Raw genomic sequence first — 27270 nt, 5'->3', positions numbered from 1 at the left:
AACAATGCAACCTTCTATCCCTTCCCCCAAAAGTAACGCTCACTTACCCGCTCTTCCTACTGAATATGTTAGTTTTAAATATCTTTAATAGATAATCAGCTAGTGTATTTAAGAAAAAGCTCTGCTTATTAATTTATACAGATCTAGAAAGACTCTGGAGCTTATCCTTTGTTTTGATTTAATTTGTAATGCTGGAAAATGAGAGACTGAGAATCTTAATGCAGCTCCTCATTTCTTTGACAATGAGGAATACGCTCAATTAGGAAAGAGGGCCTCCCTCCCCCAGCAGATTTCTGAGCATGGCATACACTTACTGTACTACAATAGCTGTGTATTTTTCCTTATGTTGTCCTCTTCCTACCTTGCACAGTGAGCTGAATTATTCCACGATCCTCCCCATAAGAATTGATGGCATGGCAGGAAAAGAAGCCAGAATCTTCACGCACAGTTGGCAAAATCTATAGGTGGTTTGAAAAGAAGTGATTGATTGAACAACATGCAGAGAAAATAAACCAACAGCTTTTCTGTGTGGTGCAAGAAAAATTGTACAAACTGTTTTACTTGACAGTAGTAAATAGATATTGTATGTTATACTCTAGCATACATACGCACAGTAAAGCATCCAAAATAGTAAGACTTATCAAACTAGCAACACTTAGGTTGAGGAAGCAGGCTATCAGCTCTGCATGTGTAGAGAGGAGTTGGAGCATCACCTATTCCTGTTGCTTCTCATTAGGAGCCTTGTTTCCAGTCACTCGTAAGTTTGCCAAGCATTTAACAGTTGGCTGAAATTTTCCATACAAAATGGTGCCTCCTGCTGCCTCCAAAATTTTCCAGTTACTTCTGAAAATAATTCAAGTGGCTGAAGTCTGTGTGGAGGAAATAAAGGTTCAAACACTGCTGGTGAACCCTGCAGTATTCAGCTTGATGCCTCATAATAAAATTTGGGTGGTCTTTCTTTTCAATTTGTTATTTAACAACACAGAAAATTGTATTTTCTTTACATACATGATCATAATGATATTTTTCTACAGGACCACTGCATCATTCAAAGTACAGGAGAGAGAAGATTCTATAAATGAGCAGATATTCTGAATGCCATTTTCTTATCATTCAATGTGCTCTCCACACTTTATTTACTGCACACAGTTCAAACTGTGCCCTCAAGATAGACTTATTCATTCTCTCAAAGTATTTTCTGTGCAATACTCATTTCAGAAACATGAGGGAATGTATTTTCATAAACCCTGACATCATGAAGAGTATTATACCACCATTTTGTATGGGGAATTAAGGAACCAGACATATGATAATGTTTGGGGCTGCTTGACAAGTTGCCACTTATTAGCTCAGCCATCGTAACTCCTTATGCTCTTTATTCCTCAGCAAAGCCAAGGTAATGTGAGTGCAACCCTTATTTACCACTGGCTAAAACAAAGGGATTTATTTCCCTCTGGCTATAAGGATATTGGAGAGTTACCATCTGAGATGTGGTGACTGCTCAGATAAGTTGCACATGTGGCTGAGTTTTAAGCTAGAAAAACAAAAAATTTCAGAGCCCAATTTGATACATCTAGGGCCTTCTTTTCCCTCTCAGAGACTTAGCAATAAATAGCATTTCATGCGTTCTTAACAGCTTCCTTTCAGTTAAGCTGCAGCTATGAGGGCTTAGTACTTCTGCAAATCAGACCCCAAGGGCTCAAGGCAAGTACCTAGAAAACAAAGAACACACAATTATTGGCCACCTGTGAAAAGTTTGGTTTCAATGATCAGCCTTGCATCACACAGTGTTTTTCATTACTCAACCCTAATTCAACTCCAGAGAAAATCCAAGTCATGCCTGATTGAGGCAGGGGTCCTGCAGAAAAAATAAAAGCTGAGTATACAACTAAAGATCACATCATCATGCACGCATAAAAAAGCACCGAATTAAAGGCTTTGTAGACAATCTTAATCCTAGCATTTTCTTATTCAAGAGCATATTCTCTCCCAAAATTCAAAGTTTTTTGTATGTAACAAAGATAAGGATGTAGGATGCCACAACTACATACAACCGCTTCAGAAGAGAATTCACCAAGCAGGTCTCCAGCCTTCCCAAAATAAATACTGTTTTGCAACCAGGCACTATCCTGTTACAGTAAATACAGAATGAAGGCAGAGATGTCTATAGGTGTATTCTGTAATTAAGTAGTGCACACAGTTCAATTATACTGGTATACACAAGTTCACTCTTATCCTCCCTCATAAAAATCCATGACAGAGCTCCCTCACAGAGAACAAAATCAAAACTTTACTGGATATCATCCAATACAATTTTTGACTAGCAAAGAAAGACATACATCTTAAGAGTTACAACAGAATATAGATGGAACCATCAGAAAGCTAGAGAATTATTCTTGTGAAAATGCTTTTAGGAATATGCCTGACAAATGGAAATCAAGACATTTGACCAAGAACATATATATATTAGCAATTTATTTTTCATTTTCTAAAGCACATGTAAAAATATAAAGCAACGGACCGGAAACTTGCTTGTGCTGGCAAAGTTCAAATTTGAGTGAAAAAAGTTGTACCCTGGTAAAGCGAGGGCAACATCATAACCCCATCCATTGTAAGTGACACCAGAACAGCAAGAGTTTCCTTTGCATCCACAGCACTTAGGGGGGAGATTAACTCCGTAGATCAGCAGTGCTACTCATGCAGGTCCTCAAAGTAACCTACATCAACCACTTAGGCATTCATAGAGCCCCACATACAGATTTATCAGTCAAGTCAAGATGCATGCTTGCCACATCACCAAAGACCTGCCTGTGAGAGAAGTAGAAGTGAAGATGCAGATTATGACCATTTGCTAGGTGGCTTGGTCATTTCTGCTACTGTGTATGATGAGTATTAAATACTACTGGTATTTGTACGTAGATTACTTACTACTTACTTATCTATGTGTCTTTTCCTTCTATCTCACTTTGAATCTGATGACTAGCCTGACTTTATAAAATGGTAGCTCACAAGCCCCATGAAGTGAAACAGAGGAAGAAAATAGAAGTACCTTAGAAGACAGCATTTTTATATCAGAACAGCTTAATGATTTTGGTGAAGATAAGCCTGGTGCACCTTGGACCAGCTGTCAGATAATCAGTCAATGCTTATTGGCAGTGTAGTCAAAATTGAGCCATGACACTCTTAGGAAGGACAAGCCGAAGCACTAGCTGTGTTGCTTTCTGAGACAAAAGATGGTAGGGGCTGTGAGTCAGGCTTGATCTCTTATTGGCTCTGGAGCATGAGAAGATGGGGAGTGATTTTCCCTGGAGGTGGGATGCAGACATTTCCTGTACCTCCTTTTAGTGGCCTAGCTCTTCAAGGCTGTGCCATGGATGGGGCTCCGTCCTAGGACAGAAGTAGCTGTGCATTCCCATCAGAATCAAACCAGCCAGCAATCTCACACATGTAAATGAGTCGTGTCACTTTATTTGCTTACCTGTAGAGTAGAGATCACTTCGTCTCCAACTTCCTTAGTGGAAACAAGGTAACGGGACATTTCAGGGTTAATGATTCGGTCCTCTTTCTCCCAGCGGACTATGATGGGTTTCTCTCCATGTGCTGTGCAGCTCATCTCCTTCTTTTGACCTTGTGTTGCCAGGGTTGTATTTGGATAGGAAGTTATCATAGCCGGAACTAAAATGAGACGAAGCAACAAAGATGGCATTTCAGTGAGATATCCTGACACAGTGTTGGTCTGCCATTCTGGTCTCATTCAGTCTGTTCATACTTGACCAGATGGTTGAAAATGTGAGAAAGGATTTTAATTTTACTTTTATGTGAGAAATTCTTAAGAGTGAAGATGAGCTTCAAAGGGAACTTAGCAGAGAGGACCTGGGATTGGTCAGTGCGGCTACAGAGACAGAAGATGAACATACAAACAAAACCTGCCTCCATTAAATTTGCCCACAGGACAATTCGTACCATGATTAAAATATGCACAGCACATAAAACTATTGTAAATAATAAGCATTCAGAAATGGGGCCAATAAAGAACTGATATAAATTTCTTATTCCTTCTGGAGAGGCAGTCATATTATTATACATTCATCACAAATGTGCACAAAGCTAATAGAAAGTACATTCACTTGTTTTATTTGTTGACAGATATATGCTCTATTCTTGCGTATGACAGTAATGGCCTGTCAAAATGAGGGCTCCATTAAACAAGGAGATGTACAAAATGAAAAGAGAGACCTCACCAAAGGACTTACAGTCCATGTGTGTGCTGAGCACATAACTAAACTGTTCTGAACTGCAAGTATAATTAAACTGAAAACAAACCTATTTTGATTTGTGCTTAATACATCTGAAAGTTAGTTGTAGAATCTGCAGAACAGTTGAGACATAATTGTCAATCTCATTAACCATTCAGGAATCTAAAATTTTTAAAGTTTTAAAGTACTCCCTTGCCTAACAAGAAAGGACTTAAAATTTAAGTATTTTCATATTTTGGAATGATAATTCATTTTTTTTTAAACAAGATGCTCTCTTTAATGTCCTCAACTGTCTTTTTCTTACCATATAATTTGTCTACCAATTAATAGAAGTTAGGCATTTGTGTGAAAAAAAAAAAAAAAAAGTCCAGAAGTCTGTCTCCTAGTTATGATCATTTATCTGCTTAGGAGAATCTAGAAAGCCCTTGATAACATTCAGAGCTGCTTCCCCTAAATGTATCAGTCCACTCCTTTTGAAGTATTTGAGGTGGACTTAAAAAGTCTGTTTGCTAAGGCCTTGCACTCCAGAGGTGCCTTTAGCTCTATGATACTCATTTCTATGCTATGCATACTCTTTTTTATGCATGAACACTTGCCTCTCCTCATCACAACTTACTCCATCTGAACTTCTCTGGATATCAATTTTAAGAAGATGACACTGGCAGAGAAGCTGGTCTGAGACCTTCTCTGTTCTTCCTTCTGCATAGATTGCTTCTATGACTACTAGACAGAAATTAAATTAAATAAATTTAAAAAAAAATTAAAAATTCTGTATTTAAATGGATTACTATAATTTCTATTTTAAAATGTTAATATTTGGTGGCATGACCTTTTCAGATGTCAGAGCTATTGATGCTTGAATATGACAATATGTCAGGATGCAGCCATTTCTGTACAAAGGTCTCCTGAACCATAACAAACTGATTTTAAAATTATCAGAGCTGCAGAGCTGTGGGTTAGAATTATGAGTGGGATATAATTACAGGAAAAATACTTAGGGAAGTCTTGTGAAAGACATGAGGCTCTTTAGGCAGTGGTGTAAATTAGTGACAATGTATGTCTTGTTTGACTACGTTGCTATTATATACCAATTAGTTTCGTCAAAGAAAAGCATCAGAAAAGATGATGAATGATCAGTACAGAAAATCAGGACAAGTCTGATATCATCTTCTAGATAATGGAAATAGCTTCAGCTTTACCTGAGTTCTTTCCAGACACTGATACTCACAACAAGGCTATCAGAAAGGCACTTTCTGGGGCCATCATCTTTTTGTGTCTGAACAAAGAAACTACTAAATCTCAATAGTTGTTGATTCGTGGGCCCCATATACATAGGTATGTGCACTTGAATATATCTGCCTTCATCTGCAACACTTAAACTAGACCAATATATTTCCTTATGCAGTAAGAGACACAATTCAGATGAGTGGCAGGTTATTAAAGAATCCACATTACCATCATTAGTTTTTGTCACCCCATTTCTTTCTTCCATAATCTCTCAGGCTTCCAACGTGTTCCTTAGTTCGTAATTCACAGCACTTTTGCACTTTTCTCTCATTTTCCCTCAGTGGAATAAATTCATGTTCCCTTCAGTTCTCCCTGCCTTCTTCCTACTGCAACCTCTTCATATTCCCACATGGCTCCCCACAGACACGTTTTCTTTCTCCAGTCTCATTTTCCTTCCCTAATGAAATCTTTCCAACATCCCAAGTGCCCTAAGTTACATACTTTGTCTAAAACTGCAGTCTTCTTTCCTATCAATATCTCTCTACTTACCTACTACTCCAAACATCCTGTTGCCCTCTAATGATGAAGGGAGCATGTACTTAGCCTACTCTGAACATTTCTCCCTATAAGGCGCCTGAGCACTTAGAGTGCCCATGCCTCATGGCAGGAGGTCTCAGCATTTTGAGCCTTATACTGGCAGATTTACCTTCCTCCTTCTTCTCAGGTATCAACACATTGTGTGCCGCACCAAAAAAAAAAATGGGATGCAGGAACTGAATTTAAATTCCATGGACCTTGAGGAGTCTATCTCAGAGACTTCTCCACATACCACTCTCCTATATAAGTGTCTACCAAGAGTCCCCTCATGGGTAACAGTACCAAATGAAATGACCATCTTGCTTCCTTTCTGAAAAACAGAGGCTGCCTAGCAAAGCTCAATTTCTTTTCCATCCAACTTTCTTAATAAGAACAGCATAAAAATGCAAAAAGAAAGATGACTTCATTCTTCAGATTCAGCTTTATCGCTACTTATCCTTCTTTTCCTGTCACATAATCTTCCACACTGATTCCTTATTACCATAGCAATGCCTCACAGCTAAATATTTTTCCCTTCTTTCAAAGCTAATTTTTCACTCCTCGCAATTTATCTCCAATGGTCCTAAATCATAAGCTCTTCTTTTTTATCTTCTTCTATGTCAAAAGATTTCTGGTAACAAAGCCATGTTCTCAAAGATATTTTAGGCAACGTATTTCTTCATCCTCCAACTATCTTTTATCAAATTACTGATGCAAATAACTGAGTTAAATATACTGCCTCTGTACTGACAAAATAATTTAGAAAACTGTAAACAAGCAAACTGAAACTATGGTATATAGTATATGCATGAGATATTCTCCTAGGATGCCTTAAAAAGAATTTGACTGAATGCATTTAGAAGTATACTGAGATTATTTAGATGTCATAAAACATGGCATCTAAATGTGGATCCTCTCATATTCTTTCAAACACACACATGTACATTGACATGCATTTATGTAAGAGAATTTTGGAAGGAAAGATAATGCTGCCATGCATGTGGAAGTATCACGTTCCACAATTTTGAAATAGATTTTCCAATCAGACAAATTAATCCAAGTCTCTTTCCTCTGGAGTTCTCCTCATCTTTCTCTGAAGCTGAAACATGCCAGGTGGAACTGACCAATCATAAAGGCGGCCTATTGGACAAACTAGAATACACAGTCTACAGACTAAAGTGATTTCCATTTCAGTGACAGCAGCATTAATCTAGCAGATCTCTTTAGTTAAATATGGCCTTCCATATGGAAAGCTGAATCGTCTACTCATTTTCCCAGTTCAGCTCATTATCTTTGTTTATCTATGTTTCAGTGCCCAATCACTTTCTCAGTGAAGAATTTTTTTTCTAATATCAAATCTTATCCTCCACGTCTCCTAGTTTTAGGATTTCTGCCCTGACTGAGCATAGCTCCCACAGAACTTTACTTCTTCACTGGAGCATGCCTGAAATGGCCAATTTGAGGTCACTCATCCATAGAGTAGCCCTGCTCCCAGCTCCACAGAGTGGAAATGTCTACCACTGTGGTGGGATCCATCGCGCAAGTGTCTCTGCCAATCTAGCCTCAACAGAAAGATTTCTGTAACAGTATTCATCTAACCAGGTGAACTGTGTCCTCAAAAGTGCCCTTTACACTGATTGTTCAGGAACCTGCAATGCCTTGCTCAGTTGCAAAGATGTGCTCTAATGATGATGAACTCCATCTGCTTTTCTTGTACACCTAGAGATAGAGAAACCATACTCTCTAATGGTTTAACAACCTCAGGTAAAAATAGCATCATGGATGAGGACAGGAATTTGGGTAATAGAAAGCTGCTCTAAAGTTGAATTGAATTGTATTGAATTAATGTGATGGGCTGAATTATTTACTCAGTGTTAGTTTCAGGAGTCTACAGAATACATTACAGAAATTCAGATAATTTGTTGATGAACATATTTCTATTTATTTATTTTTAATAAAGTATACCAAATGAAAGGACTTTTTACTCCCAAGCTGCCCTAAAAGGAGTACTACTGACTTTTCATTAGCATCTTTTACCTGAACAGATTTCTGGAAAATAGGCAAGAGCTTCATTAACAGTTCAACAACAAACTTTTTGAAAATGCAATATGAAAAAAACAGTACTTGCTATGAAAAAAAAAGAGACTGGGCTCTATAGAAACCACTGTTTTATATTTAGTGAATAGTGACAACTATGAGAATTAGAATATGTAAATAATAGAGAAAAAGCAAACATGAGTATGATCAACCCATGTCCCAGCTATCTAAGTTGGCATTACAAATCCCGTATCTAAACATGAGATTCAGCAGTGTGTAAAAACTGCATTATCAGAACATTAAGTATCTCTACAAGGTAATCTTGAAAAAAAATCTGAAAGAATATATCACCACGTGGGAATGAATAAGGCTTCTATTCACTTAAACAGATGATTTCAGCAAGCTATTCCACTGATGCAAACAAAGTTACTTTGATTATAAGTATTATTCAAACATGCATTTCGAAGCCAGAACAGGCCTTGTTTGATTCTAAGCTTTAATAAGAATGACAATTATGTCCCGAGTACTTGGCAGCTTCACCGGCGCCTCACGATCTGATTGAATATGTCAGGGTAAAGGCTGTGAACATTTAGAGTTCATATCTTATTCACTCAGAAGCAGTTTCAGGTCATATTATAGAAAAAGAAGTTGATTTATTTTGCATGACAACTATGAATTTTAACCAAAAGACACATTAATAAAATAAAAAGGCCTTTTCTCTCAAACCGCAGAGGCAATTCTTCCCTCTTCCTGAGATCTTCTCTTGCATTAGTTTTGTTTGTATTGCGCAAACTGCTGCCTGCAAATAATACTCATGAGACCAGCAGCTGCTTATATTTTTTTGGTCTTTCCTTTGACTTTGACATGGTATCAAAAAGAACGTGACTTTCTTTTTCATTGTCATGCAGCTTCAATTCCCATTTTGTCTAACTGTACTTCCTAAAAACCAGGAGAAAGAAAATGGAAAATGATAAGCTGACAGCTTTGTTCCCTGCAGTCAGTTATAGTAAAAGCCTCTGGAAATTTGTGACAAATTATTGTAATCCACATGAAGCACTGGAAAAAAAAAAAAAATCAGTATTCTCGGAGGTTGTCTAATTGTCAAGAAAAATAAGTTATCTAAGATTTATAAAAAATATAAATACTTCAACATGTATATAATTATTATTTATGAAAATTTAGACTAAGACCACCTCCTTTCACAATAAATTAATGGACAGTCTTATCACCATCATCACTGCTGAAAAGTAGGGATGCCTAAAAATTTATATTAGAAATATGCATCCATTAAGTATGCATTCCTAAGGTAACTTTCTGTTCCAGATCAATTACTGTCTTTCTTCATCCTGTATAAAAGTCAAATAGTAAAGAGCAGAACTGTTAGTATGGTTAAAACTAGCAATATATAATTCTAGATACATTCTCCATTGCTTTGATCTTAAATTGAATTCAGTCTGACATAAACACATCATCAAGTTTCAATGTTAATGAGAGTATTATTGCTATTGCAATTGTAAAGTACAGTGGTCTTGTTTTTTGAGACTTCTTAAAAACAAATCAGTAAAAAACAGAGACTGCAGAATGGCACCGGGAGTGTTCATTTTATTAGAATTTGTTACTCTTTAAACTTCCAATTTGTGCTCTTTCACGTAAAATAACAGTTTAGAGGTCAATTTTTGTTGTTGAGGTTTTTTTTATTTGTTTTATTTTGTAGAGTTTTTTTGTTGCTGTTTTTGTTTTCATTTTAAGGCACAGTATCACTGGAAAACATGAGCTTTGATCAGGATATATTTTATATAATTCTCATGAGTCTTTTAAGTTTTGGAGGCTGCGAAGTGACGTGTAAATGTCCCTCTTAGTGAAAGGGAAGCAAGCACTAATTGAGGTATTTATGGATTTAAATGAAGCAGAAACATGCTAAGAAACTCTGGCTACAACAAAAATGAGTATTGGTGAGCAGTGCATGCTGGGACATTAATTTTTTTCATTCACTGCTCATTCATGCAAGTAAGCATGGTGACTTGGATCTGTAACAGCACCATTCTGAGCTAAAAAGGCATGAAATACTATCTGCTAATGTATAAGAAAGTGAGCTCTGGTAGAACTAGTCTTGCTTGGCCTTCCGGAAGAACTGTGTTTCTACTGACTAGATAGCTGCAGATATCCCAATAGCATCCAATAGTCTAATGATAGGAACACATGTCACTTCACAGCCTCCAACACCTAAAAGGCTCATGAGAATTATATAAAATATATCCTGATCAAAGCTCATGTTTTCCAATGATATTGTGCCTTAAAACAAACAAACAAAAACTCTACAAAATAAAACAATAAAAAGGATATTAAAATCAGCAAGGTTCTCTCTATATATATTAAGGTAGGCATTTACTACATAAATACATTAACATAAAATATAAATAAAAATAAATATATATTCTGCATGTTAATACCATCAGAAAGATGTTATGGCATTGTGTATATACACAAAATTATTCACGTATGTGTGGAGTTAGAGTATGTTCACAGAATTAGGCAGTTTCGTTCATCCTAACCTCACTTCTGGTGGTTACTTAGGATGCCAATAAATGCTGCTCTTTGTAGGAAAGATGGGAAAGGAGATTCAACTGGGGAGAAGAAGAAGAAACTAATAAAAAGATCTGAAGGCACTTATTTTAATGGATATTAATCTGGTTTTTTTCCAGTTAAAATTCCAATGTTTGCTCTCTGTCACAGAGATCATCAGAGAATGATCTGTGAATGGTCAAATCACATACTGACTATTAGCTCCACTTGTTGCTTAAAAACACCTCACAAACTTGATTCACAATCTAGTCTATCTTCTACATTTTGCTGTGAGGTCTTTTTTCCTATTTTAGCTTCTCAACTGGCTGGAAGTTTCTACACAGAAAACAGATCTTTTCAGCTGGTCAAAAAAAGAAGAAAGATTTTAGTAGAAAGGGAAATCACCTTAAAGGCAGAACAGTCCAGAAAAAGATGATGGATAACTTTCTTAAAGATTTTTTTTAAATACATATCTTATGGAAACAAGGAATTGCTAGTACTGAAGACCTATGAGAGCTTAAATAAACACAGTATTCATAGAGTAAATATATACAATATAGTGGTTCTGTGAGATACATGTACCCATAAACAAGCAGTCATTCTTAACAGCAGAACATCAGAAGGTAAAATCTCACTTGTTTCAGTTAACGCTAAAGTTAGGACCCCACTTGTGGAATTTTTTGTGCTTCAAAATATTTCTGAAATCTAAAGGCTGTCTTTACACTGATGATTTCAAGACTGAACAATTATTAAAGCTTCCAGACAAAGGCAGCAGCTGACAAGTTGGCTTCAGTACCCAAAAGTCTTAGACCCTAATGTGAACTAGGGTTATGGTTATTCTGGCTTATTCAGAGGGACCAATATGCTCATCCAGCTGTGAATCAAAGAACAGGTGCAAAGGATTTTTGAAGCCTAATTTTAAGCTGCTGTTCCCAATATCAAACTATCTTGCTATATGACTGGTGTACTTCTGGGATCAAGGGGTTTGTATGTGTTTAGGTTTACATCCATCTATGTATGAGCTAAAGACTGTTTTTCACAGAGTCAAAAACAGAGTTACTTTGATTACCCAGAAATGAAGAAAAAGCAACAATCTTTGTCTCTTTCCTTTGACCTTCAGCTGCTCTAAGGACTTCTTTTTTCAATACTGTCTTTAAAAAAAAAAAAAGCTCAATTTCTCTGGAGACCGTGTTTATCCTTTGGCCAAGGGAAGGCATCATAAATTCTAGTGTTTCAGGCAGGAGTAAATTACAGCCATCCGTTTCCTGAACAAAGCACATGGCACGGGGGGGCTCCAGGTCACTTCCCTCCACAGTATCTTCTGACAGCACAAATGTAGTAAGGGACTTGGTTTATTTTTTCCTTTCTATCATATTTCAGATGAATAGGATTTTCTGTTCCCTCTTTCACATACAGCAGAAGCCAAATTAGCAGTAGTGATAATGCAAAATAAGAAAGAAGTAATGATGCTAAACACAGATTCACATTCTATGCAATGAACACTGAATATAATAAATGAAGCAGCTGGTTACATGGTCAACATACATACACATACACATACACTTTAACCAGATTCTGTTTTCTGTTTAAAACAGAAATAGATTTCTATTTTAATCACATCCATAAAATACATACACACTGTCAATACTTAGATCTAACTTTGTTACGTAAATTATTAAAATATCTTCACAAGGAGTTCGGCTGTAGGATATCCAGGAGTTTTAAGTGCTGGTACAGAACAACCAACTTGGTGTAGAAACACCAAGTTTCTGGCATTTGTTTTTATTTTTTTAATTTTTATATTATATTCTTTTATAAAAGGAAAATTCCATGTACAATGGAATATCATGAGACTATACAATATATAACAACCTTATTAGTCACCTACAGAGGGAGGTCTTCCTCCAGGTCTTATAGGGTCTTGTTTATTCTATGACACATTTTACAGTTTCTTGTAAGTCAGAAGGAATGTTTTTGGAACCAGTTCTGTTGGTACTTTGGACTATCATATATCTGTCAGTAAAGAGCTGATTTCTTCAAACCAAAACAGTGTGCTCTCTGGAGAAACTGCTGAAATGGTTTATTGGCTCAATATTCAGTTGTTTATAATAGAAGAAAAAAAGAGGCTACAAACAGGCAGAGTAAGCAGTATAGTCAAGCCTATTTCAGGATACAACCTTGAATTGAAATGCCTCAGTATCTCCCTCCCCTTTCTCTGTTTTACTAGCATGACAAACCATTTATGCAAACTTAGACAAAGTCAATAACATAAAGTGAAACAAGGCAGACAAAAACTGTTAGTTAATTATCTTCAGGTAATTCAAGTAGCATTTGATGTACATACAAAACAAAATATTTCCCATAGCAGACACTGAGAAATACCAACTATAAATTAGTTGTAAGGATATCAAGATGTGACATTAGCCAAGTGAGGCTTTGAAAACTGCATCTAATCACTTTCTAGGGATATTCTCTTGCTTTTTAAGACTACATGGAAAGCATGGAAAGAAAAGGTTTTCTTATGTCCCTGACTATACCACAGTGCCCTACCTCTCCTTGGCTCTACAAGACATAATGGAGAAAATGGAGAAAACCCAGGCTGAAATGAAAATTCCATCGTGCTGTGAGGTCCCTGAATCTGGTTTGACACTATGAGTAGCACCAACCTCTGAACTCCACAGCCCTCAAGTCAGTCATTATTACCACCTTCTTTAGGAAGATTCATGGTTAGGCATGGCTACTCAGGTCCACCAGTACCTGGTTATTGGGCATCAATTTACAAATGAAATCTGCTGGTGTTGAGTCAATTGATCAAACTTTGTAAATGTTTCTGAGCCTTTCTTTTAATTCTCTGTGCAAATATCTACCGTTTTCTTTTTACATTCACAAGCTGTATAATCAAGATGCTACAATCACAAATAAACAAGGGAGTTAGGTGAAGTGGACTATGATAACAAGAGACAATAAATGGAAGGCTTACCCTTATGCTGGGCTCACCACAAAACACCAGAAGGAGGGATCTCCAGAAGAGATCCTTCCCCACTGGTAGCCAGCTCTTAAATGGGTCTAGGAGGGGTGCAGCCAGGCTCCACCCCTTCCTGCAGCACAGCTGAATTGCCTTCACCTGTGCTCCTCTGGCTGACTCATGGCTCACCTCAGGTGATCAATCAGAGGTTCACGCCGTGACTCAGCAGTTCCCATACACAAGCATATTTAAAATTAAAGAAATCACTGAAGTAATAATTTTTAGCAAGCGACTGCTATCATTTGTCTATGACATACAGATTTTCTGTTTATTTTGCTCATTAAAAAGTGCAACAGCCATCAACTGCTGTGCAAGCTTCCCTTCTTGCTTATCTGTCTCTGTTATGAAACTGCATTTATAGCACCAAGCTCTTGCTGAATAGTCATGCTACTTCATTCACCATGAATACAGAGAGAGTTCAAACAGGCAAAAGGCACTGCTTTCCATTATCACCTCTACAGGCTACACAACTCCTTTCATAACCTGACCGGTAAAATATAAGGCCAATGAAGTGGCTTAAGCACTTCAACTTTTTTTTTTTTTAATTGTGGAAACACCATAGTAAACAACAGAGTTGCTTGTCTTATAAAGACTACTATGACATAAGCACAGAAATGGTACCATTTGTTTCATGACTCTGTATGCTGCTTGATCTACTCCTGGTATTTTTGACAGATGAGATTTAGTTAGAGGTTATATAACATGGTGAAATCAGTAAAAATGTGTATTACAGTTCTTAACTTTCCCAAAATACATTTCTGACTTTTTCATTTGTTCCACAAGGAACTGAAAAAGTTGTTCTGTGAAATAAAATATAACATACAAAGTTGTGGTATTGTGTAATCAGAGGCAAAAATCACTTTTCTACCATGAAGCAGTTTTCAGTAATTTCTGTTCAGCTTCTACTTTAATTACTTTCTCCACAGATGATTGCTTCTAGGTTTCTTGCTAAGAACAGACTGCATGATTGATGGAAAGGGCTCAATCTAATGTTGAATACCCATGCTACTACTCATTTGCAAATAACTACTCAAACCTAGGTTTTTTTTTCTGGTTAAATCCCTTGTTAAAAGGGATTTATCAGATTACTAACATCCCATCAAAACATTCTGAGATTTTATCTTGAGAGTCACTTGCAGTTCACTGCTCTCTGTTAATTGATAGAAAATCCATTTGTTCTTTGAAAAAAATTACATAAAATATATATAAGAAGTAAAGTATAAGCAGAAAAATAAGGAATCCTCCATGGATTCATCTGATATGGATTATGAAATAAACTTATTTTAAATGGCCAGTTCAAGGATATACAGAAGAACTGCAACTTACAGTCTACTACTGTGTTGTGGTCGTGTTTGATGATACATACTTTAATTACACCATCATTGCTTTCTCACAAGACAATCTCAGTACTACAGGAAGTACACAGTGATCAGGGTTTTGCAGTTAGAGAACTACATAACTTTTTCTATTCCTGCCTTGTTTTTGGCTACGCACTTGGTTAGAAAATGCAGTGAAAAACTTCAAGAAATGAAACAAATAAACAACCTTGTCTTTCAGCTAGGCTTGCTGAATGCCAGAAGGGATATTTTCTTTATATTTCATTTTCTAGGGTAGAATTACAGTTTACTAAAGGGTGACTTCCCACAGTCTTTGACATTTCTATGTTTCTTCCTTTACTTTTAGCTGTTCAAGTTATACAAAATTGCTTAACATTCCTGAAGACTTTCTAAAAATATGCCCTAATTGTCTAGAAAATGAAGTATATCTACAGATAACACGGGGTACATTTGCTATCTCTAGAGGTAGTTACATAAGCTGAAAAGAATAGATCAAAATACATTAAACAAAGTCTTTCCAAGGATAATTTGGAAACTTCTGAAATGTTCCCATATTGATCTTGCATGCTTGACTCAGTTGTTCTGTATAAGAGACTGAGCGCCAGAGCCAGTCCTACAATGAAGACCTCATTAGGGAGATGAACTCTAGTGAATTATGGAAAAAAATAAAGATGCAGTAATTTCTGAAGTACTTAAGAAAGTCAAAATCTTCTCAGCCCCATGTCAGCTAAATACATTTTTAATGCTGCTACTGACAAATAATAATCCTTTGATTTTCTTTCCACAAGCTTGTAAAGCTGTTGGCAGCTCTGGCAACTCCTCCAGTTTCTACTGTCAGCCCTACCAGTCTTGTAAATCTCACTGATTTCTTACACTTTGCTATCCAGACCTCATGTTCCTTGCCTCAAATTTTGCTAGAATAAATCCCAGTAATGTTATACAATGTTTTTCCCCCTAAGTCTATGTTCCTTTCTGAACAGGCCCCTGTTGCGCTCTTAATTAGATGACATCCCTTGTAGTGAATGAGACTTAGAGGCAAAGAGATGAAAAAAGGGTCAGCGGTAATTTACTGTATATACCAGGGCTGAGCTTGCTTGCAACTGCTGGACTAAACTTGAAAAATTAGCTTAGTAGAAACATTGGAACATTTAGTACTCCAATTTACGGAAAACCAGAGAGGAATCTGAATTCTTATTTTAATTTTATTGAAACATTTCAAGAAGTGCAAAAAAAGATAATGTCAAGAGCTGCCATGTCATTACTCCTGGTAAGAAAATACATAATTCAAAAGCAGTCTATAAAACAATTCCTTATTTGGAATTACCTAGAACCATAGAATATATAGATGAAAACTAATCTGTTGCTTTAAGACAAAAAAGGAGAGAGCACAAGCACGACCACCTCCACACAGTGAGTTTTTTGTTTTGGAATGCCTAAACAAAATCAGTGCAGAAAGAAAAAAGACATCAGGTCATTGTTGCTCACATGATAGCATATTTAAGCCTCTCCTTCTAGAAAAGGGAATTAATCTGTTACTGTACCTCAACAGATAAAAACAACTAGCTAGCAATGTTTAAAAGTACACTGCAGAAGAAGGAACCCTTGTCAAGTTTAAATTTTCTGAAACATTTGCATATGAGCTGTCTTGGACTTGCTTTGGCAAGACTGGTTCACTCATGTATGTCTTTCATACACAATAATCTCTCCGCATAGAGAAAGCAGATGGAGGGACTAAGACTTGCTACTGACAACTAATTGCTGTGTGACTGCAACAATATTATTGCTATCAGCAGAGAGTCTATACAGTCTTGAGGATTAAAAAAATAACATCTCTGGAAGATGATAACATGAGAAACTTTAAAACCAAGTTGTTTGTCAGTGGATTCCACTTAACAAAGAGGTAACATAAAGGAGGTATTCAGTCTTTCTTATTGCATTAGGCTGTGGAGAGGCAAAACCAGAACAGATGTAGGATGCAGGTATAGAGGGAGAAGTAGGCACCACCATTGTGCAATTCATCCGATCTGAATAAGATCCTTTTTCAAACAGGATGAAGCTCCTCTAACCATAGGAAGAGCCTAACAGCTACTGAGACTAAATCAAAGCACAGCTAGTTTTGTTAATTCTGGTTGTACTGTTCATAGACTAGCCCATGGTAGAGTCAATTTCCTCATCCATGCCACAACACTACTTCTGTGAGCCTCTGAAGTCAAGAGAGGTGTGAATGCCCCATCTCCAGCACTGCCTCTAAAATGCAGAATTGCAGTCTCCTAAGAGACAGGTGACATCCTACTAGATCTGCTGGAAATGGTTTGGATGCAGCCAGACTTAAGCTGTGCTGAAGCTGATCAGCCTGAGGAAGATAAGCCCATGCTTTGCAGAAACGCTGATAGATCTCAACACCTTCAGGCTTGCGGGAGAAGGCAGATTAGCAGTGTGGGATGACACTAACCCAACTGACTCAGATAATGGCAAAAGCTCTGTTCCTGTGACTATCAGCCAGAAAACCCACATTCCAGCCACAGATTTGAAATGGTTGCTATTGCACCAGCTTCTCTTTGCAGAGGTATAAGTGAGATTGCTTATAGTTTTATAGAATGAAATGATAGCCACTTGGGTGAAATTCTGATGCAGTAAAAGTCCTGAGGAGTTCTGTCACTGACCTTTTTTTTTTCTTTTTTTTTTTCCCTAGGATTTCACTTGGCAGAATACAAGTTACACTGAGAACTTCTAAAATCTTACTATTCAGTCCTCATACACGCTAAAATGAGGCATTAAATGAGACCTGAACAGTAGAATATTAAACATATATATTCCTTTCTATGTTTAATAAAATCACTAAAAGTGTCCAAAGCTACTTAATATGGTCTATTGCTATGCATATCCTCAATTCATGACTAATGTATTTTGATTCAGTCACAGGGCGTGCTTTAAACAATTCACTGCTGCATTATGCGCCGCATTTCAGATGTTCAAAATGTTAATTGTTTTTTTCCCTTCAGTATCCCATACTCAAGACTCTAATGAAAAATTTAGTCATGATGGTATTGTTTATGACATACATAGCTGTGATACATGATAATTTCACAATTATTTCAAGACACCATGTGGTTTCTTTTGACATTTTGTGACAGGCTGTGTTATCAAGCACAATTGTTTGCACAGGAGACAACCGTGACACGTGGTCCTTGGAACATTATGTTATCTTCTGATAATGATGTCATTAACATGTGTATACTATAATTAATGACTACGAGAGCGATTCATTTGAATAAGGCTTATGAATCCATTTCATCTAAAAAGGGAAAGAAAACCTATAATTATTTGGGCTCACATCCTGAAAGCTACTTACTTACAACCTGCTGCAGCTACACTGGGTGACCCATTAATTGAGGCATATTAACCAAGAAGCATTTATTCCTGTTATATTATAGCAGCTTGGATTAGAATCATTATAATAATTGTTCTTGTAGAGATCAATGAGAGAAACAGGAACCTAGCAGTGCTCAAAAACCCTTTGTCAACCTATCTCCTAGTCAATGTTATCCAGAAAATAATTATATTTCATCAGTATACATAGATGACTTAATGAAGCCGAAGACATGTAGATAGCAGACCCACTGCATAGGGTCTTTCTGCCCTAAACCATAAGACAGAAAAATAGGCTTCTTACATCCATGTCTGCATGCTGAAGAGAAGAAAACTGTCTTAAATGTGGTCTCAGGAACATGATGGTTTCTTAGAAAAACCTTAATTCTTTCTATCTCTTACTATTATAATGAGCATCCTCTTGATGAGGTAAAATACAATCTATTTTGTGACATATTTGTTGGCATATTTTTGCCAACATATATGACCAGTATCCTGATGTTAGTCATATTATGGTTTTAGTATACTGCATGTTGTACTTTCACTACAATTCAATTATCCTTTTCAACACTTACAGCTTACTGAAAGAACAGATATATTTATACCCTCAATTTTGTTTTCAAGCCCAATGTTTCACTTCCCTCCCTTCAGGCTAGCAAACAGACTATTTTGCTTTATTTGAATTTCCAGAAAGCTATCTTTGGCATACAGAATATTTTCAGACAGATATATATGCATTTAGGAATAGACACACAAGAAAAGCTGAGAGTGAACAAAATTGCCAACCTGCCACAGTCACAGTCCTCAGGAAAACTGCCTATGATTTGTCTAAAGAGACTGGAATGAGACCAGAATCTTATGAAGATATTTGAAAAAAAAATATGTTTGCAGAAGCTAAAGCTGATGAAGGCTGGATCATGCTGTATTCTACAAGCAGATGAAAATAGCAGTTAAGCACACCACATAGTTAAGCACAGCTATGAAAGGAAAATCTGATTCCATGTTTATCCTACTGTCCCTGCCTCCATTTCTGTTCAAAAGATGCTCCTTGAAATCATCCTTAAATAAATCAATCAGTCATGTCATCCACAGGGATGGGATAGGAGAGGAGGGAAATGGGGAACTACAGCCAGAGCTACTGCTTTTGGGGGCCTCATAACCTCCAAAGGACAAGTTTTGAACTGAATTCAATGGTGCATGAAACACTCCAGAACAGGAATGGTTGGATATATTCCTGCAAACCAAATCAGCAAAACTGTTTTTCAAGAGATACCACTGCCTTAGTTGTTTCTGTCTACCTGTTTCATAGAACAGAATCAGAGAACTGTTAGAGTTGGAAGGACTCCTTAATGGCCATCTAGTCCAATTCCTTTGCAATGAATTAACAAGGAGATTCAGCTAGATCAGCTTGCTCAGAGCCCTGCCCAGCCTGACCTTAAATGTCTCCAGGGATGGGACATCCATCATATCTCCGGGCAACCTGTGCCAGCAACCCACCACCCTCACTGTAAAAGATTTTTTCCTTACAGCCAACCTAAAACTCCCCTCTTTTAGCTTAAAACCATTTCCTCTTGTCCTATCATAACAAACTCTGTTAATGCCTATCCCCTTCCTTCTTATAGACCCCTTTAAATAATGAAAGACTAAGCTCTCCCCAGAGCCTTCTCTTCTCCATGCTGAACAGCCCCAGCTCTCTCAGCCTAATCTCATAGGAGAGGTGTTCCATCTCTTGGATCATTTTTGTGGCCCTCTGGACATGCTCCAGCAGGTCCACATCTCTTCTGTACTGAGGACTCCCCATCTGGACACAGTGCTCCAGCTGAGGTCTCACCAATGCAGAGCAAAGGCGCAGCATCACGTCCCTCACCCTGCTGGCTACGCTTCTTTGATGCAGCCCAAGATACGGTTGGCTTTCTGGGCTATATTTTCCTTTTCTGGTTTACATAACTGTAGAATGCCTTTCTTATTTTTCTTTTCATCCTTTGCCAAGCCTACTTTCAGCTGTGCCCTGGACTTCCTGTCCCTATCACTACACAGCCAACCAGAACTCTATACTCCTTCCAGAGTACCTATCCCTGTTTTCACTGCTTATGCATTTCCTTCTTGCTCTTCAGTTTGATCAGCAGGTCCCGGTTCAGCCATGCTAGTCTCTTGCTTTTCTTTCCAGACTTCTTATACCTGGGGATGGAGAGCTCTTGAGCCCTAAGGAAAGCTTCCCTAAAGATCTGCCAGCTCTGCTCTGTTCCCTTGCCCTTGAGGACAGATTCCCAGGGGATTTTGTTGACTAATTCCTTGAGGAGCTTTCCTAAAATTTAGCATCCTGATTTAACCCTTTGCCTGTCCCATATCTCTCAGGACCATAAACTCCGCCATAGCATGAACACTACAGCCCGGACAGCTTCCATCCTGTTGTCACCAATCAGTTCACTCATGTTGGTGAGCAACAGGTCCAGTACTGCATCCCCCCTGGTGGGGTTGTCTATTGCTTGCCTTGACAAATTATCCTTGATACATTCCAAGAGTCTCCTGTGTTGCCTACATCTCACTGTGATACTTTTCCAGAAGATGTCAGGGGACTTGAAATCGTCCTGTGGGATGAGATCCTGCGATTGTGATGCCTCCTGTAGCTGGAATAAGAAGGCTTCATCAACAGGATCTACTTGATTTGGTGGTCTGTAGTACACACCAAGCAAGAGGCTCCCTTTGTTGCCTCAGTCTCAGTCATGAGCTTTTGACTTGCTCATGGCCATTCTTCAGGGACAGTTCTTCACACTCTATTCCTCTCTTGATGCAGAGAGCAACACATAAAACCCATTAAATGATTTGCATAAAAGGTCTGAAAGCTCCTCACTTACTGCATTGTTGAATGAATATTAAATGGATACATGTTCTACATTCTCCCCTCTGTTCCCCTGTGTCATCATTTCAGCAATGTCTCACAGTTCTGCTTAGGTATCTAATGGGCTCCACTAAGTCTATGGGAGAAAGTACACAGATCCCACCTGACACGAGAAATTTAGATGTTTTATAACATTTCACGTAGTATGATGACATTCTTTTTTTCTGGGCATGAAAGCATGAGAATAATTTATTCTGATGCAAAGTAAAAGGAAGAAAGCTGAAATGCATAACCGTTCCAATGTATGTCTTCTCACTTCATTTCAGCATAGACATGAAATTCACTGGGTTAGCTTACATTGCACCTTCATGAGAAAAGGATTAACACACTTGCAAGTCAGGATAGAAAGGCTTGCCCTCAGCAAGCTACGTAATGTAACCCCTAAAAGCATTCTGACTTGTGTGTGCTATCCAAAAGTATCCCTGGATGGCTCTGGGTTAAATATCTGTTGTCTTCAAGCTCCTATACTTCACACAAACAGCATGCTCATTCATATACAGAAGGTGGAGCATAATTTTTTTCAAGCTATTGCTTCAGGTTTCATCTGTCCATTCGTGAGTCCCCTCTCTTTGGAAATAATTGTAACTAAGCTGAAAAAGGCACTTTTACTCCAGAAAAAGTGTTCATGTGAGACACACTACAGCTAAGTTATGTTACTAATAGAACATACTACAATATTTAGGAAAAGCAGAAATAGTCTTGAATATGGAAAGAGCTAATAAACTTAAGGAGAACTGCAGAAGCCAGCATGCATATGTATTGCTATATGCGTGTACAGGCACATAGATACACATCTGCAGCATCTGAAGAATTTACTGTTTATTAGCAAAGTTGCGGTAACTTCCCAGGTTCATATGGTTACTCCGCAGCAAACAGAAGAAATTCAGCCACTTTAATTATTGAATAATTACTTTGCATCTCTTCTATGCTAGGGAGACATGGATAGGTACCACAGCTCAGTACAGGCCAAGCCACTAGGTCACCGTAGCTCATTTTATGTCTTATTTGAGCCCCTCCTTTGAGAGATTTATTCTGCTACCTGTACCTCAACAGATGACACTACTAGTAAGCAGTGTTTAAAAGTAGGCTGCAGCAGAAGAAGGAGCCCTAGTCATCCTAGGGAAGCTATATAGTGGGTTACTATTGAACATACTCCTCGCCAGGTATACTCTTTTATTAGTTGTTTGAATACCTCCTACATTGCTTTGGAAGGTCTCCAGATCCACCTTAAAGGCTCTAAGACCAAAAAGAGAGAGCAATAGCACCTCTACACAGTGAGTTCTTTGTTTTGGAATGCCTAAACGAAGTCAATGCAGAAAGAAAAGGGATATCATAAGCAAACAAACACCAGGACTCCTTAATCACATTAGCCTATCCACTAGCAAATTCCTTGAAATATATCTGGAAACACATACAGAAATGCTTCGTGGTGCCAGCGAAAAATCCTGAGGGCATCCTGGATCATTGTGCAGTCCTGTAATGGTTTTCCTCAGCATGTAAGTACATACCCACTTTCCTTAAAAGCAAGGAACTTCATCTAAGTATTATTTAAATCTTAAAGATGGGCATTTAGCAAACGTTAATTTCATTTTCAACAGCAATATGCAACCACTTACAAAAAGTCTGGTCTTCCTTATTTCAGCTTGGCAAGTCACCACTCAAAATCTAATAGCAGCAGATTTTCCTTGCTGAAAGTATGGGTTTATGGCTCTAAGTGCGTGGCAAAGAGCCAGCTTGTACCAGTGGTAAATGCAACAGTTACACTGCATTACAAAGTCAGACAAAAACAGCAGAGCATTGCTTTCTTGCGGAGCACTTATAGTAATGGGCGCTCATTGAAAAAGCCAGTTTTAAGATAAGACCACAGAAAAAGAAGCCTAAGTACATGTGTGCAATTACCAAAATCGACGAGTAGTAATTAAAAGAAAGAAAAAAAAAAAGTAAAAATAACCATCTCATAGATATTCTTTCTACTGGTCTGAACACACACAACAAAATGTATTTACATAAGAGCTCTGCTGCGGTATTCCTTTTTTTGAAGGAAAATTCTTTTTGAGAATGGAGTCTCTTTCCCACCTCATGGTCACTATCAGTGCGTTTTCAGAAAATACATTTGATCTTTTGAAAATCTTTGTCCTTAGTGAGCAAAGAGATGAAAGTAAGAGAAGAACACAATAGTTTGTAAGGTACTTGTAGCTCAACATGACACATCAGTTAGTAGAAACCTAACTTTTTGCTAGGTCAAATACTTGGGAAAGTATTTTAGGTGATCTGGCAAAATGTCAGAATGGGAAGCTGCAACTAAGAGAACTTGTGGTGCTGACTGAAAGCCAGACAACTGTTGTCAACAGACATATTCACTTCCAAAGATAACAACAATTTCTGGAGCTTGATTATACATTCCTTGCAAGTATGACATATGATACATATACTGATGTCCTTAAAAGTTTAAGTTAAGCTTTAAACACCAACAGAAAACAAACCTAGAAGCAATTCATAGCAACATACGCTTAAATTGCTAAATATCAATTTGCTTTTCTAAGTATTCTTCAGCATGTCACTGATGATACGAAAAATCATTGTATACACACCATTTTTATAAATCAGGGGTCTACTCTAAGAACGAATTAGTGGCTGTAGCAACATAATAATAACAGTGCATTTTTAGGTGAATGTGTATTAGGGAATAAATTTAACATCAAAAAATCAACAGCAACACCACAGACAAGAATAATTATTCTGCTTGACAAAGGCAGTATTTCCATCATAGCTCTTTACTTTTTTTCTGCTAAAATTGTAGATGCATAATTTTATTTTGTTGTAATGGCTTGAAATCAAATCAGTCAAAAATCAGTCATTTTAGGTATCTCTCTGAAAGCTGAGAAATGATGGGATTAACAATTAAAGTACATTCACATCAAACTGGATTAACAATGTAAATACATTCAGGAAATCCCTACACCATCTGATTGTGTCTAGATATTTCTGTTACTTTCTGTTTTCTTTCTTTCAGGGTTGAAACTCAACATAATTATGCAAGTGCCCACATGTCCATGCACACTGCTGGACTGCCTGAGAACACGTGTCTTTGCAAGAGCAGCATGTCATGATAAAGCCTTACAGCCATCACAGCTAAAACAATTTCACCTTGGCAATTCTACTTGGACCTTCTGGTACCTGCACAAACTGTTTTATTTCAGCGCTCTGCTAAGGGTGTACAGAGCGCATCTTTGATAAATATCTAAATACTTTGTGGATACCATTACTTACTGTTTTGCAAAGTCAGCAGGAGTCTTGTGTATTTCACAAGACAGCAACTTTAGTGGAAAATACTACTGCAGCAATTAAAAGCTATATACATATATTTTTTTTTTCATCGAAAAAAATAAATTATTTTATTTTTTCATCGAAGAACCATTTTTCTTTTTTCCCTGGTCATATGTTCAGCTAGATCCATAGAGTTATGTAAAATAGCTTTTCCAATTTCTACTATGAGATTGCCAGATAGAAATTAAGCATTGAATAAATTATGCTAGAGAAGGCAAAATGAATTTCATCAAGATGTATATAGTGCCTGCACAACACAATTCCCACATGATCAAATATTATAACTCAATATGGAGAAGAAAAAGAAAAGTGAACGGAAGACTCATTATTCTGTGGCCTGATGGAAACAGATAAAAAAATATAGATTTTGTTGGATTAATCATAAATAATTAGGACAACAGTAAAAGCTCATTCATTCATTAGCTCCTGGTTTGACGGACCTAATCGATTAATTCCTTAACCCTGCTGAATTCTAATAAGATTTATCTGAGAATGGAGCCACGCTCTTTCAGTTCTCCACAAGTCTTTTTTTTCATCCCCAAAGACTATAAAACAACAGACTAAGATATGTTCAAGTATCACATACCAAACAAATATCTGAAAAAATGTAGAGGCAAGCATGCATGCTGATGCAGAGGTTGAATCTTAATGGCTGGGAACAAAACTCAGAGTGAAGGAAACCTGTTTCATGCAAGGAAAATACATTGGGACTATTGAAAGAAAATCTGCATTTACAAATCCTTCATTCTGATTGTATCTGACATGCACAGTAGGAATGGGTCTAGGAAACAATGCCTTAAATTCCTTTGCATATAACACCTTCTGCTTTTACGACAGCTCATCTTCCTACCTTGTATTTTCTGTGCCTTTTGTATGCCTCACAGATGTAAATTTTTGTTTTTATTTGATTATCATAGAATCTGTATGTATTTGTACTGCGTGCTATGGTAGGATTTCCACAGAGAACTCTGAACAAAGCAAACATATAAGTCTATTTGAAGAGTAGGAAAAAAACTGTTTTTCAAGTGAAAAGAAATTACTATATAAAAGGACATTTTCCTTAAATTTGGAGATAAAATTTCTTCTTTTAAGAAAAGTTTAGAATTTCACTAGTGGAAGAAGATGTATGAGATTGCCTATAGAGGAATCGTAAAGGGAAATGTATTAATTGATTTGATGTCTCTGTCACTCGATATTCACATGCAGTTTACAGCTTACATGTTATTAATCTTTTGTAATTTTTTGTTGTTGTAATTCAACTGTTCTTCCTTTCCTAGTTTTATGCAAAAGTAAATTTTTACCTCAAATTAAAACTATGGAGAAACATTCAACCATGGAAGATAGATTCTTTAGTATACATACTAATAAAGGAGCAAACCACCATTCTTTCTCGGGGAATAGAATGAAAATGTTTCAATAGCCATAAGTCCCAAACAAATTATAAGAGTTATGATGTGATTCACACAGCAGCATGCAGTAATCAAAAACATTGAATAATCTTTTGAAACATAGATTTTATGCTGAGAAAGATTGTGGTTATCTCATTCAAAGTACAGAAGAACAAACGATATATGAGAAGAAATATGATTTAAGACACTGTCCATGCTCTTTGTTGTTCAAATCCTCAACTCACATAGGATTAATAATGCGAAGCTCTGAAATGGATAGATGAATAAGTGAATGTGGAATGGTGGTGACCATGAGATGTAGGAAGGCCCAGTGGGAATGGACTCTGCAAATCTGTAGGAGAGGGATGAAACAACTCATTCACAGGTAGTAAGGTAGGGCAAGGTCTGGAAGGATAGGTACACAGGTGGTGTCTAAAACTATCAAGCAATCCAAATGGTCTGAGAAAAAAGAACAGTCTCCTTTAAATAAAAACAACATAAACCACCACCACCACAACAAAAAACCCAGCAAAATCTGGCATGAAACTTGCTGCTACGCTCTTGCTATGCCTTGATGAACTCTGAACATTTTCTAGGTGTGGGTTAGCTAGTTGGGATGGCCCTTAACAAGTAGCTGTTCCTTTGGCAAAGTGTGGTAAACAACAGTGAGGTTGGAATAGGTCAAGGGAAAAAGAGGAAAAGAGTCACAGCATCCTTTACAGGTTGCCTGTTTAAAGGCTGTAAGGAGGTGATACTTAAATATATTGAGTCAGACACCATTCCATTTTCATTCTTTTCTCGTAATGGGTAGAACTTTGGCTTCCTTTCCATCAGATGAACTTTGAAGAAGAACACAACCAAAATCATTCTGCAGGTAGTATTTGTGAAAAGAAAGCCACTCTGCTACAAGAGAAGAAAGTGTTTAGATGAGAATAGACAGAAGAAAGGAAAGGGAAGAGAAAATGACATGAGACATGAGAATATTCTTTTTGAGCCTGAGTTTTTGTCCTGCTGGAACCTGGCTACAACCATAAAGGAAATGTATCTTAAGATTAGCATGACTATACACAGAGAAAGAAATGACAGGATAGAAGTAGAGACGGGTAAGTGAAGGGGAAGGGAAAGGGATAAGAAACAGTTTATAAAAGCCAGCTCTTGAAGTGGAAATAGTCATGTGTACAGTACATACCCACAAAATTAATTTACATCCCACTATTGCCTTACAGTGCTCTCCTGATTTAGATTTATCTAACCTTTGTTAGTGAAA

The 27270-nt window shown here is 37.2% G+C and overlaps 1 protein-coding gene across 1 annotated transcript in view; it reads right to left on the bottom strand.

Moving 5' to 3' along the window:
• Positions 1 to 27270, bottom strand: part of DSCAM (DS cell adhesion molecule) — a gene marked incomplete at both ends in the record, with an annotated part of 449568 nt that overhangs the window by 100005 nt on the left and 322293 nt on the right. The window contains 2 exons of the mRNA XM_079539395.1: positions 362 to 458; positions 3479 to 3675. Of these exons, the coding sequence (XP_079395521.1) occupies positions 362 to 458; positions 3479 to 3675 (294 nt within the window). The remainder of the gene's footprint in view (positions 1 to 361; positions 459 to 3478; positions 3676 to 27270) is intronic.

The sequence above is a fragment of the Tetrao urogallus genome (genome assembly GCF_951394365.1).
Source record: "Tetrao urogallus genome assembly, chromosome: 1".
In the NCBI taxonomy this organism is placed as follows: domain Eukaryota; kingdom Metazoa; phylum Chordata; class Aves; order Galliformes; family Phasianidae; genus Tetrao; species Tetrao urogallus.
The sequence above is the reverse complement of the archived record's forward strand: the minus strand, read 5'-3'. Positions and strand labels throughout refer to the sequence as shown.